The 12,123-nt window shown below is 47.6% G+C and overlaps 2 protein-coding genes across 4 annotated transcripts; one reads left to right on the forward strand and one right to left on the reverse strand.

Annotated features, from left to right (window-relative positions):
* Positions 1–1,399: 1,399 nt before the first annotated feature.
* Positions 1,400–5,966, reverse strand: srp54 (signal recognition particle 54). Its single transcript, XM_056426851.1, has 16 exons — positions 5,854–5,966; positions 4,904–4,999; positions 4,647–4,738; positions 4,480–4,564; positions 4,291–4,395; positions 3,776–3,842; positions 3,615–3,672; positions 3,397–3,547; positions 3,172–3,320; positions 2,988–3,088; positions 2,598–2,684; positions 2,387–2,460; positions 2,198–2,306; positions 1,937–2,107; positions 1,630–1,725; positions 1,400–1,553 (listed from the first exon to the last, which is right to left on the reverse strand). The coding sequence occupies exons 2-16, from the start codon at positions 4,979–4,981 to the stop codon at positions 1,462–1,464; spliced, it is 1,515 nt and encodes a 504-aa protein (XP_056282826.1). The 5' UTR covers positions 4,982–4,999; positions 5,854–5,966; the 3' UTR covers positions 1,400–1,461.
* A 546-nt stretch (positions 5,967–6,512) lies between these two features.
* Positions 6,513–11,728, forward strand: zgc:109986 (uncharacterized protein LOC553566 homolog). Of its 3 annotated transcripts, none has more exons than XM_056426853.1 (8): positions 6,516–6,728; positions 7,564–7,685; positions 7,767–7,905; positions 7,982–8,103; positions 8,262–8,372; positions 8,454–8,560; positions 9,071–9,161; positions 11,364–11,728. In XM_056426853.1, exons 1-8 carry the CDS (start codon positions 6,632–6,634, stop codon positions 11,478–11,480), a joined length of 906 nt encoding a protein of 301 aa, XP_056282828.1. In that variant the 5' UTR covers positions 6,516–6,631; the 3' UTR covers positions 11,481–11,728. The 3 variants fall into 3 exon arrangements, with proteins under 3 accessions (XP_056282827.1, XP_056282828.1, XP_056282829.1); XM_056426854.1 differs by having other exon boundaries at positions 11,367–11,728; XM_056426852.1 differs by lacking the exon at positions 11,364–11,728 and having other exon boundaries at positions 6,513–6,728; positions 9,071–9,445.
* The last annotated feature ends 395 nt before the right edge of the window (positions 11,729–12,123 follow it).

The raw sequence follows: 12,123 nt of genomic DNA on the forward strand, positions 1-12,123 counted from the left end.
TTTAACTAATAGAGGCAAGATTAATAATCTCTTGCCCTTAACCAGTGCCAATCTGTCCTCAAGTGGAATGGCCTTGGAAACTGCTGTATATTTGGATGGATTTTCTCCCATCAACCGTGACCAATTATCTTCAATGGTTTCATTACTTCTAGACTGGATTACTGCAACTCCTTATTATCAGGCTGCTCTAATAAGTCTCTTAGATCCCTCCAGTTGATCCAGAATGCTGCAGCTCGTGTTCTCACTAAAACTAAGAAAAGAGATCACATCACTCCTGCACTAGCTCCCTATAAAATTCTTCTCTTAACCTACAAAGCCTTGATTGGTGATGCACCATCATATCTTAAGGAGCTTGTAATACTATATTGCCCCACTAGAGAGCTGCGCTCACTAAATGTGGGGCTACTTGTAGTTCCTAGAGTCTTGAAAAGTAGGATGGGAGCCAGAGCCTTTAGTTATCAAGCTCCTCTTTGATGGAACCAGCTTCCACCTTCAGTCCGGGAGGCAGACACAGTCACCTCGTTTAAGAGTAGACTTAAGACCTTCCTCTTTGACAGAGCTTATAGTTAGGGCTGAATCAGGTTCACCTGGTCCAGCCCCTTGATATGCTGCTATAGGCTTATAGCTGCCGGGGGACGTTTTAGGATGCACTGAGCACATATCTCCTCTTTTCTCGCTCCTTATGGATGAATTTTCATTTCTCTATTGCACATTACTAACTCTGCTTCCTCCCCGGAGTCATTTTGACTTCACGTCTCATAGGGTCCTTCGGGCATAGATCCTATCTGCCTGATGGATCATGGAGGTCTGGATCGTGGAATATGCCTACTACCAACTATTCATACACTGTCATATTCATTCATTGTATTGTTACGGTGTTTTAATTTGTGTATAGTGATTCCTTCTGTACATATGGCATGTATTACAACTGTCCATCCTGGAGAGGGATCCTCCTCTGTTGCTCTCCTGAAGGTTTCTTCCCTTTTTTCCCCCTGAAGCAGGAGGTCAGCATAGAGCAGGAGGTCCTAACGGAGTGAGTTGTGCTCAGAGATGAATCTCAAATAAAAACACAGGTTTAAAATGGTGGAATACAAATGTTTATTATGACAAGAATACTGTCACTACCTAATGTCATCTTCAGCTTCGTCTCGTCCAATCAGGACTCTGCTCCTTTGAAATCTTATACACAAACATCTTATACAGAATTAAATTAATGAGCTCCTCCTCCTCCTCCTTAAAACGAGGACCTGTTCCTTCCTTTAAATCATTGGATTTCTTCTTCTGGTGTTTTTCTAAAAGCAGCAGACAACAGAACGAAGATTCACACATCCTGCTTTTATTTTGTCTCTTTACACTTCCTGCGCTCCCTCTCTCCAAGTCCTGCCCCCTTCACCCGTACCTGTCAGGAGGTGGAGCTACAAGTTGCCGTTTTCAGTATGAAGGCAGCCGATTGGCCAGTGGTCACATGTTGTTGAAGCCCATCATGCCCTTCATGTTGCCCGCGGCTCCTTGCTGAAACTGACGCATCATGGACTGAAGGCCGGCCATCCCGCCTTCAAAATAAAAGCTCATTAATTAGTACATGTTCTATCAGATCAAACTCCCAGAACCTGGTGAACCGGGTCTCACCCATGTGGTGCAGGACTCTGGGGTCCATCATCTTCGCCATTTGCTGGTTCAGCTTAGCCATCTGAGACGGGTTGACGTTCTTGGACATGTCTCCCCCTTGAAGACAAACACAGCGTCAAGGTCTCTGCTCGGTCCTCCACAGTCTAGTCCCCCACAATAGAGTCCACCTCTATCTCGTCCCCCACAGTCTCGTCCCCCACTATCTAGTCCCACACGATTCCCTCAGTCCCCCACATTCTAGTCCCCCAGGGTTCCCTACCAGTTCTCCACAGCCTCCCCTACCCTTCCGGTCCCCCTCTGGGTCTACCTTTGAAGAGGCCTTTGATGCCCCCCATCTTCTTCACCATCTGGGCGAACTTGGTGTACTGGGTCAGCAGCTCCTGGACGTCCCTGGTGGCCACACCCGACCCCCGAGCGACCCGCTGGATCCGGTTGGGCAGCTTGCTGAACAGCTTGGCTCCGTCCTTACTGTCCAGCTCTAGAGAGACAAGGACCATCAGGACCAGCATAGATGAGTGAGTGAGTGTCTGTGTGTGTCTGTCTGTCTGTCTGAGTGTGTGTGTGTTACCCTGGTCGTTCATGCTGTCCATGATGGTCATCAGTTTCTTCAGGCGGGCCATGGACTCCTGCTCGTTTCCTTTACTCATGAAGTCGGTCCCGAAGCCAGGAATCATCCCCTGAAGACACCACAGACACATGAGGACCCCGAGGACACCTCCGCCCCGTGTCACGTGACCCGTGATGTTCTAGTGTTTACCATGATCTGTCCGAAGGGGCCCATCTTCATGATGTTCTGGAACTGCTCGTACATGTCCCTGAGGGTGAACTGACCTGAAGGTCAGAGGTCACGGGTCATTACAAACATCGTACATGAAGGACATTTATAAACACCAAGTAGGACTAGCGGACTTTACACCCCCAGGTGCCGACGAGGCCTACAGACGACCCCCCACAGAAGAGTTCCTCACCGTGTTTCAGTTTGTCGATCAGCTCCTCGTTGTCGTCCAGTTTCAGTTCGTTCACCCGGTCAATCAAACCCTCGATGTCTCCCATCCCTGACAAGAGGAGGAGTTACTGAAGAGTTACTGAGGCTTCAGGAGACATTCACACCATGAAGTCTTTTCATTCTGAGCCCCCCCCACTGGACCCAGATCTCACGGAGGATCTTCTGATCCCTTAAATGAGTAAACCACCTGTAACCTGGACATGGAGCGGCTCCTCAAGGTTTCAGATGTTACTGAAGATAAACAATCTGAGTTTAAATGACCGTAAAGACTAAAGTTAAATGATAATGACCAGGTGACCAGCCAGGTGCTGGTTATCTGGCGTCTCATTGGCTAAACCCCGCCGCTACTCACCGAGAAGCTTGCTGATGAAGGGCTGAGTCTTGAAGGGCTCGAAGTCGTCAATGTGTTCTCCGGTCCCGATGAAGATGATGGGACTCCTGGTGGCGGCCACGCTGAGGGGAAACCACAGAAGAAGAGCAGCGTCAGCAGGAAAGGAAACGGGGAACCAGATCAGGATGACATCATACGGGCTTACGCGCTCAGAGCTCCGCCTCCTTTGGCGTGCCCGTCCAGTTTGGTGACGATCACCGAGGCGATGTCCACTTTGTCTTTGAAGGCCTTCGCCTGAGACTCACAGGCCTGGCCGATGGAGGCATCCATCACGTACACGATGTTGTCAGGTTGCTATGGAAACACAGGCAGAGGCACACCGTCACCGCTACTCACCACAGACCCTTCAGCGATGCCTTCAGGTACCTACCACAGCGTTGGAGACTTGCAGCATCTCCTCAAACAGTGTATCCTCCTGTTTGTGTCGTCCACTCGTGTCGACGATGATAATCTCAAAGTTCTCTCCTTTGAACTTCTCGACTCCCTCGGCAGCGATCACCACCGGGTCCATCTCTGTGTAACTGAACACAACACAGGTGTGATGCTCTACCTTCAGCCAGCAGCAGGGGGCGTGGCCTCCTTACTCACCTGCCGTAGAACGGGATCCTGGCTTTGGTGGCGTTCTGTTTCAGCTGATCGAAGGCACCTGAGAGGGTAATACACTTAACCGTTACAGGTGACTGAAAGGAGCTGAAGTGTTGTGTGAGATGACTGAAAAGAGGTGAAGTGGTGTGTGAGGTGAAGTGTACCAGCTCTGAAGGTGTCGGCACAGATCAGGCAGGTCTTCCAGCCCTTCCTTTGGTAATAATAGGCCAGCTGCAGGAAACAAAGCAGTCAGTGTGACAACAGCAATACAAACTAGAACGGGCACTCGGTAGAGCGCATACCTTCGCATATCACAAGATTGGGCATTGAATTATGAACATTTTGGCATTAGTTGCATGCCAATTGGACAAAAATGTATCGTGCTATGGTAAAAAAAAGATGTTGACCTTTCCATGACCTTGACCTTTGACCCGATTGATCCCAAAATCTAATCAAATGGTCCCCGGATAATAAACAATCATCCCACCAAATTGCATGCGATTTGGTTCAATACTTTGAGTTTTGCGAATAACACGCATACAAATAAATAAATAAATAAATACACGGCGATCAAAACATAACCTTCCGGCATTTTCAATGCGAAGGTAACTAGACCATTACAGGGGGCGGAGTCTGTCTACACAGGGGGCGGGGTTATGCTTGAGCTGTGTTATGTCACCTTGGAGCAGGTTGTAGTTTTCCCACTACCCTGCAGACCGACAAACATGATGACGTTGTTCTTTCCTTTTGTCGGAGTCCAGGCCTTTACACCTGGGTCCACCAGCTGGAAACACACACGAAAAGTTTCAGGACGTTGTATTGGGCTTTGGTTTCTAAATGTTCTTGTCGTTCTGACTCAGTGACGGACCTTGACGAGCTCCTTGAACACGGCATGTTGAATCATCCTCCTCTTGTTCAGGCCTGACGCCATCTCCTCCAGATCTATGGCAGACCTGCAGGGACAAACACCACAGCTGCTGGACTGAACTGGACCCGATTCCGATCCTGGCTCAGTCTCTGGTGTTTGACACTCACTTGACATTCTCTCTCAGCTGCTTGACCAGTTTGATGTTGACGTCAGCCTCCAGAAGGGCCGCACACACCTCCTTCAGCATGGCATTCAACACCTGCAACACAGACGCTCTGTGAGTCAACCACGAGTCAGCGGTTTATTTCTCTAGGAATCAACCATGAGTCAGCGTTATATTTCTTTGTGAATATTTTAATTACAGGCTGAACAGAAATGATGAATAACTGTGGAAGCGGCTGGTCACATGACCTCATCCCGTTACCTCCTCATTGATGATGGTGGCGTTGCTGAGCGACCTCAGCGCCGAGGTGATCTTCCTCCCGAGGTCGGCTAACACCATGATGGCACTGAACACAACCTGAAACACAGATGATGTCATCAGAGCTCCATGGACCCTCAGGATTACTGAACCAACAACGGTTACATCAGGAACATTGATCCTGATCAATAATATATTTTCCGTGTGTCAGAACACAAATGTCCCTGTGTGTGTGTGGAGGAGAACCCCTGACTGAGCGTGCTCAGTGAGTCAGCGGGTCAGCACACAGGTGAAGCAGCTACACACACACTTCCTGTTATGAGGAGAGAAGAAAAAGACTAAGCTTCTTACGGAGTGAAGGAGCTTCAATGCTTCCTTACTTAGCTCCTTTAGCAGAGGAAACACTGGAGCTTCCTTTAACAAAGGAAAGGAGCTTCAATGCTTCCTTTCTTTACTATGAACCAGGTTGTTTATATTAATAAAGTGATACTATGCAGCAGGTTGTTGACAAACACTGACGTGAGGCGGCCATGTTGTTTGTTTTGATGCATTCATGAAATAATGATCTATCCAGAGATAAATAGAAAACATATTCATCAAATCAATAATCTATGGCTCACAGGACATCAGCGTCTGCAGGTAATCAACAATATATAATCGATCCGAACATTTTACAAACTGACCGATGACGTCATTGATCTGACGTTGTCAGATTAAATAGTTTAGTTAGTTTTTTAACCCGTAAAACCACATGAAAGTTCAAATTCATTACACTTATTATCCTATCGATCTGGTATCGATAACTCATCAGTTCATCAGTCTGCTATGGGGAGGGGGGGGGGGGGTTCAGGGAACAACAACATGTTAGCTTAGCATCCAGCTGTGAGCTAGAAGCGATAAGGTGAGCTCGCGCTCTCACTGACCCGTTAACGTAACCGACAGAGACACGTTACCTGAAGAAGAAGAACCGGTACCGACTCAGCGAGCGTCGGTGACTTTGATTAAACGGCAGCTATAAACAACCGGAAAAGTCCAGAGGAACGTCATCAACCGGAAGCTGACCAGAAACCAGTAGCACCTTCTTCTTCTTTAGGGTTTAAAAAAGCAGCTACTTCTTCTTCGGCGTTCGTTTTAAAGGCAGATTCAAACGCCCTACTGCCCCCGCTGTATTAGGCTGGTACCATTACTCCAAGAACAATTAGGTCATAACATAATAAAATATATCAATATATAGTTCATTCTTTTACTTTAATTTATTTCATAGAAATAGTGATGTCAGTGAGTCCATGAGGCCTACGGGTGTAAGGCCTTAGCGTTGACCTGGATATGGATTTGGACCTGGGTCTGGGCCTCGGACTGGACCTGGGACTAGACCTGGACCTGTGACTGTTAATGTGACTGACTGTGACTGTACCTGGGCCTGGGACTGGACCTGTACCTGGACCTTGGCCTCGGACTGGACCTGGACCTGGGCATATACCTAGGAATGGAGCTGGGCCTGGGACTCCTGGTATGTGGAGGTCTCAGCAGTGCGAGTCTGAACTGTAAATACATTTATATCAATAAAGTTTTCACACACAAAAACACAACCGCTTCCGGGTCTGCTGTCTTTCTTAAGGTGGACTGAAGACTCAACCAGCTCGTTCCTTCGGGAGCTTCCGGTTCCACCTTAAGGCGCAGGCGCGTTCCTCAGAGCTTCCGGATGAACTCACAAACGTCTCGCGCTCCAATATGAATTATTCTGAAGCCAAATCAGAATGTAAGAAGCTGCTGAGCAGAGTGAAGCCTGGTGACGTCGGCAGACTGGTGACGTGGCTCCGGAGCTCAGGTACGCGCACCTGTCCCCCGGTGCCCGGAGCGGTTCACTCGGTCCACCCCATGTTAGCCAGCTGCCATGAGCCCGATGACGGAGGCTCGTTAATGAGATCCACAGCTTCACAGGGCCCTGAACGCATCAGCTCAAGAAACCAGATCTTAAACAAGTAACAACATTTAGGAATTAATAAAATGCAGTGAGATGCAGAACTGGGTCCAGGTCCTTGAACCTGGTACAATAAAAGGAAACAAAAAAGTCTTCAATCTGGACTTAAAGGAGATGAGGGACTCTGAGGGTCTCTGGGGGTCTCTGGCAGTCTCAGCAGACCTGCAGCTTTCAGGGACCTTGGTCCAGAGCTGTGGAGCAGAAGACCTGAACGCTGTTTCTCCATGTTCAGTTCTGACTCTTGGACCAGGAAGTAGACCCGTCCCAGACCACCTTAGGGGTCTGGATGGTTCATAAGGGAGCAGCAGGTCACACATGCATGTAGGCCCTAAACCATTCAGGGCTTCATAGGCCAGTTCTCTGTTGGACAGGAAGCCAGCGCAGAGACCTCAGAACTGGACTAGTGTGATCCACTTTCCTGGTCTTAGAGAGGACTCTGACTGACTTGGTCTGAGGGTCACAGACACTCGGCCGTGCCCTCGGCTCAGTGGTCAGCAGCTCCGTCTTTCACTCAGAAGGTTGGCGGTTCAATCCCCGCTCAGTCGATGTGTCCTTGAGCAAGTCCCATGCCTGCTCCGGTGTGACTGGAGTCACTCTGATAAATAAATAAATGTTCAGTAGTGTACAACTGTTCAGATATCCATGACAGACCGTTTCTGTCACGTGATTCTTGTCTCTGCAGACGAGTTGGATGAGTTTCTGTCCAACAACCAGACGACGATCCTGCAGAACATCGCTGAAGAGCTGAGAGGGAGTCTCCCTCCAGACGCCATGTTGTCCTCGGAGAACACTGCTCACAGCAAGGTGTCTACAGGTGTCGACTGTCTCGTGGTGATGATGGTGATGATGGTGATGATAATGATGGTGATGATAATGATGTTACAGATGCAGCAGTGTTCCCGGCCCACGGTTCATGTTGACGCGTTCCTGTATGATGAAGATCAGGTGGACGCTCTGTGTGAGGAGGGAACCATGAGCCGGTCGTACTGTCTCACCTGTGGATCCCACAGAACCGCCCCTCTGGGTCAGAGCACATCTTTGTATCTTCACACACATGAGGTCTGTCAGTTATTCCTCATCTTCATCATCTTCTTCCTCAGACTTCATCTCTCACTCGTTCTCGATATCAGAGCTTCGGTTCCTGTTTGACAACGTTCTTCCAGACCTGAGCGGCCGGCTGCTGGTGGACGTGGGCTCCAGGCTGGGAGCTGTTCTGTACGCGGTCAGTGGATGCTGTCATGCTAACATGGTGTGATGCTAACATGGTGACATGATGTCATGCTAACATGGTGTGATGCTAACATGGTGTGATGGTGTAGGACTGGCTCATCTCCAACAAACCTACTGTATTAACATGTGTGTGTGTGTGTGTGTTTCCAGGGTTACGTGTTCAGCTCGGCCTCTCAGCTCGTTGGTTTGGAGATCAGTGAGGAGTTTGTCAAACTGCAGAACAACATCCTCCAGAAATACAACATGATGGATCGACTACAGGTACACACAGACACACACAGACACACACAGACACACACACGTGCACTAAACGGTCGACCTCAGCAGCTTCTCCTCCTTCAGGTTCTCCACACTGACGTCCTCCTGCAGAACGTTCTGCTGCAGAATGCAGACGTTCTCATCATGAACAACGTCTTCCAGTTCTTTATGGAACCCAGTGAACAAGTCCGGTCAGTACACACACACACACACACACACACAGTGGACCTCAGTAACACCCACAGGACACAGAGAGTTTGGATCATTTACTAACAACCTCCTCCACGTCATGTGCTCCTCCGTCCACTCCCTCATTACATATCATTGCGTCTCAGTTTGACCCCTACAGGTCAAGCCGGTTACTTTAAGGAATGTGAGGAATGTGAGGTTCATTCTGACGTCTCTCTTATCGTTATTGTGTCTGAGCATCCCGGCCCTCGCTCTGCAGTCTCCTCTCTACCGGTTAATAATGGACCAGCACAAGGCCACTGGGTTTGTCTATGTCTGATGTCCTTGAACTCATCTGTAGCGAGAGAGGTGTGTGTATGTGTGTGTGTAGTTGTCATTGAAGTCTGATATGAAACTATGTACAACACACTCTATAACTAACTAGATGTTGTGGCAGCACCCAATGACACATTGTATCCACTACATGGTGTGTGTGTGTGTGTATGTGTCTGTGTGTGTGTGCGTGTATTCAGAGCGTGGAGGTTCATCATGGAGAACTTCAGGAAGAAAGGGTCTCTGCTGGTCTGCGTCCCCGGTCTGCAGGAGAGTCTGAACAGTCTGCAGGTGAAGAACCAGGAGAACCCTGAACTCAACCCCCAGCCCTCAACCCCCAAATCAATAAACCCCCAATCCTCAGCCCTCAGGGCCCCCCTGATGTCAGCTGGTCCGTGTTTAAGAGGCTCTGAGGACTTGAGACGGTGTAGATTTGAAGAAGACACTACGTTACCATGACTACATGACACATACACTACCGTTCAAAAGTTTGGGATCACTTAGAAATGTCCTTATAAGAAAAGCATTGTTTTTTTCAATGAAGATAACATTAAATCAATCAGAAATACCCTCTATACATTGTTAATGTGGTAAATGACTATTCTAGGTGGAAACGTCTGGTTTCTAATGAAATATCTCCAGAGGTGTATAGAGGCCCATTTCCATCAACTATCACTCCAGTGTTCTAATGGTACATTGTGTTTGCTAATCACCTTAGAAGACTAAGGGATGATTAGAAAACCCTTGAAAAGCCTTGTGCAATTATGTTAGCACAGCTGAAAACTGTTTTGCTGATGAGAGAAGCTATAAAACTGGCCTTCCTTTGAGCTAGTTGATCATCTGGAGCATCACATTTGTGGGTTCGATAAGACTCTCAAAATGGCCAGAGAAAAAGAACTTTCATGTGAAATTCGCCAGTCTATTCTTGTTCTTAGAAATGAAGGCTATTCCATGCGAGAAATTGCAAAGAAACTGAAAATGTCCTTCAGCGGTGTGTACTACTCCCTTCAGAGAACAGCACAAACGGGCTCTAACCAGAGCAGAAAGAGAAGTGGGAGGCCCCGGTGCACAATTCAGCAAGAAGACAAGTACATTAGAGTCTCTAGTTTGAGAAATAGACGCCTCACAGGTCCTCAACTGGCAGCTTCTTTAAATGGTACCCATAACGCCAGTGTCAACGTCGACAGTGAAGGCGACTCCGGGATGCTGGCCTTCTAGGCAGAGTGGCAAAGAAAAAGCCATATCTGAGACTGGCCAATAAAAAGAAAAGATTGGTATGGGCAAAAGAACACAGGCATTGGACAGAGGAAGATTGGAAAAAGGTGTTATGGACAGATGAATCCAAGTTTGAGGTGTTTGGATCACACAGAAGAACATTTGTGAGACGAGAACAGGTGAAAAGATGCTGGAAGAGTGCCTGACACCATCTGTCAAGCATGGTGGAGGTAATGTGATGGTCTGGGGCTGCTTTGGTGCTGGTAAAGTGGGAGATTTGTACCAGGTAAAAGTGATTTTAAATAAGGAAGGCTATCACTCCATTTTGCAACGCCATGCCATACCCTGTGGGCAGCGCTTGATTGGAGCCAATTTCCTCCTCCAACAGGACAATGACCCAAAGCACACCTCCACATTGTGCAAGAACTATTGAGGGAAGAAGCAGGCAGCTGGTATGCTGTCTGTCATGGAGTGGCCAGCACAGTCACCAGATCTCAACCCCATTGAGCTGTTGTGGGAGCAGCTTGACCGTATGGTCCGCAAGAAGTGCCCATCAAGCCAATCCAACTTGTGGCAGGTGCTTCAGGAAGCGTGGGGTGACATTTCAACAGATTACCTCAACAAATTAACAGCTAGAATGCCAAAGGTCTGCAATGCTGTCATTGCTGCAAAAGGAGCATTCTTTGACGAAAGCAAAGTTTGAAGAAAAAAATTAATACTTCAAATACAAATCATTATTTCTAACCTTGTTAATGTTTTGACTATATTTTCTATACATTTTGCAACTCATTTGATAAATAAAAGTGTGAGTTTTCATGGAAAACACGAAATTGTCTGGGTGATCTCAAACTTTTGAACGGTAGTGTATATTGATGTGATACGTTTGACTCCCTGATTTACGTCTTCACGCTCTTTCCTCACGAGATGAGACATCATTAGAATCTTTTCACTCGTCATTAACAGCTTCAATGACTAAAGATACTAATATAAATATTATATCTATAGAATATAAATCTATAATCTCTGATCTCATTGTAATGTGTAAATGTAACATCGTCCTCTTTGTTGGCAACTGTGTGTTTAACGTCACATGGCTATGAATTGTGGGTAATTCCCTCAGACTTCTGACATTTCGGAGTGATTCAGTCCATGAAGCTCCGCCCCCCCTCCTGCAGTCAGTGAGGTCATGATGATGTGATGACATTACCAGTCCTGTAGTTGTGATGTCAGAGGTCAGGGTGGAGGTTCAGGAGATGACCACTTCCTGTTTGTGTGCAGCAGGAGACTCTGCAGCCCGGCTGGGTGGAGGAACTTCCTGTGGACTACGAGGTCTACCTGGGCCAAGACACGGACCTGGATGCTCTGAGACAGATCCACCTGTACCGGGTCCTCTGATCCGGACCAGATGTCTGGGACTGATCCACCTGTACCGGGTCCTCTGATCCGGACCAGATGTCTGGGACTGATCCACCTGTACCGGGTCCTCTGATCCGGACCAGATGTCTGGGACTGATCCACCTGTACCGGGTCCTCTGATCCAGACCAGATGTCTGAGTCCGGCTGGTTCTGAATTATGTTGTACGTGTTGTTGTTTTGTTGACTTTTCTTTAAACCAAAGAGCCGGAAATAAAAACTAAACCATCCATGAGAAGAAGAACCTTCATTTCATATCTGGATGAATACTCTGCTCTGATTGGCTGCTGCTCCTCTCGCCCACATAAATAAATGTTAGTCCTTGAGGACCTAGTCCTCTAAGAGCCTACTGGCCTGGCTCTAGACCTGTCCTGGTCCTTACTGGTCCACACTGGTCCTTACTGGAGGGTTTAAGATAGTCTGTCATCAAATGATTAAATATATGTTTTTCTCTCTGATTAAACATAAAATCGTTGAGACTCAGTTCTCAGTTCCGTCTGGCGTCTGCATGTCACCCGGAAGTCAACCTCTTGAAACTTCCAGACCCGGTTTAACCCACTAAACAATGAAACTCGGTTTTCTTTACCTTCATTTGACATGTTGTAATGTATTTGTATTCTGAACA

This window comes from Pseudoliparis swirei, chromosome 11, assembly GCF_029220125.1.
Source record: "Pseudoliparis swirei isolate HS2019 ecotype Mariana Trench chromosome 11, NWPU_hadal_v1, whole genome shotgun sequence".
In the NCBI taxonomy this organism is placed as follows: domain Eukaryota; kingdom Metazoa; phylum Chordata; class Actinopteri; order Perciformes; family Liparidae; genus Pseudoliparis; species Pseudoliparis swirei.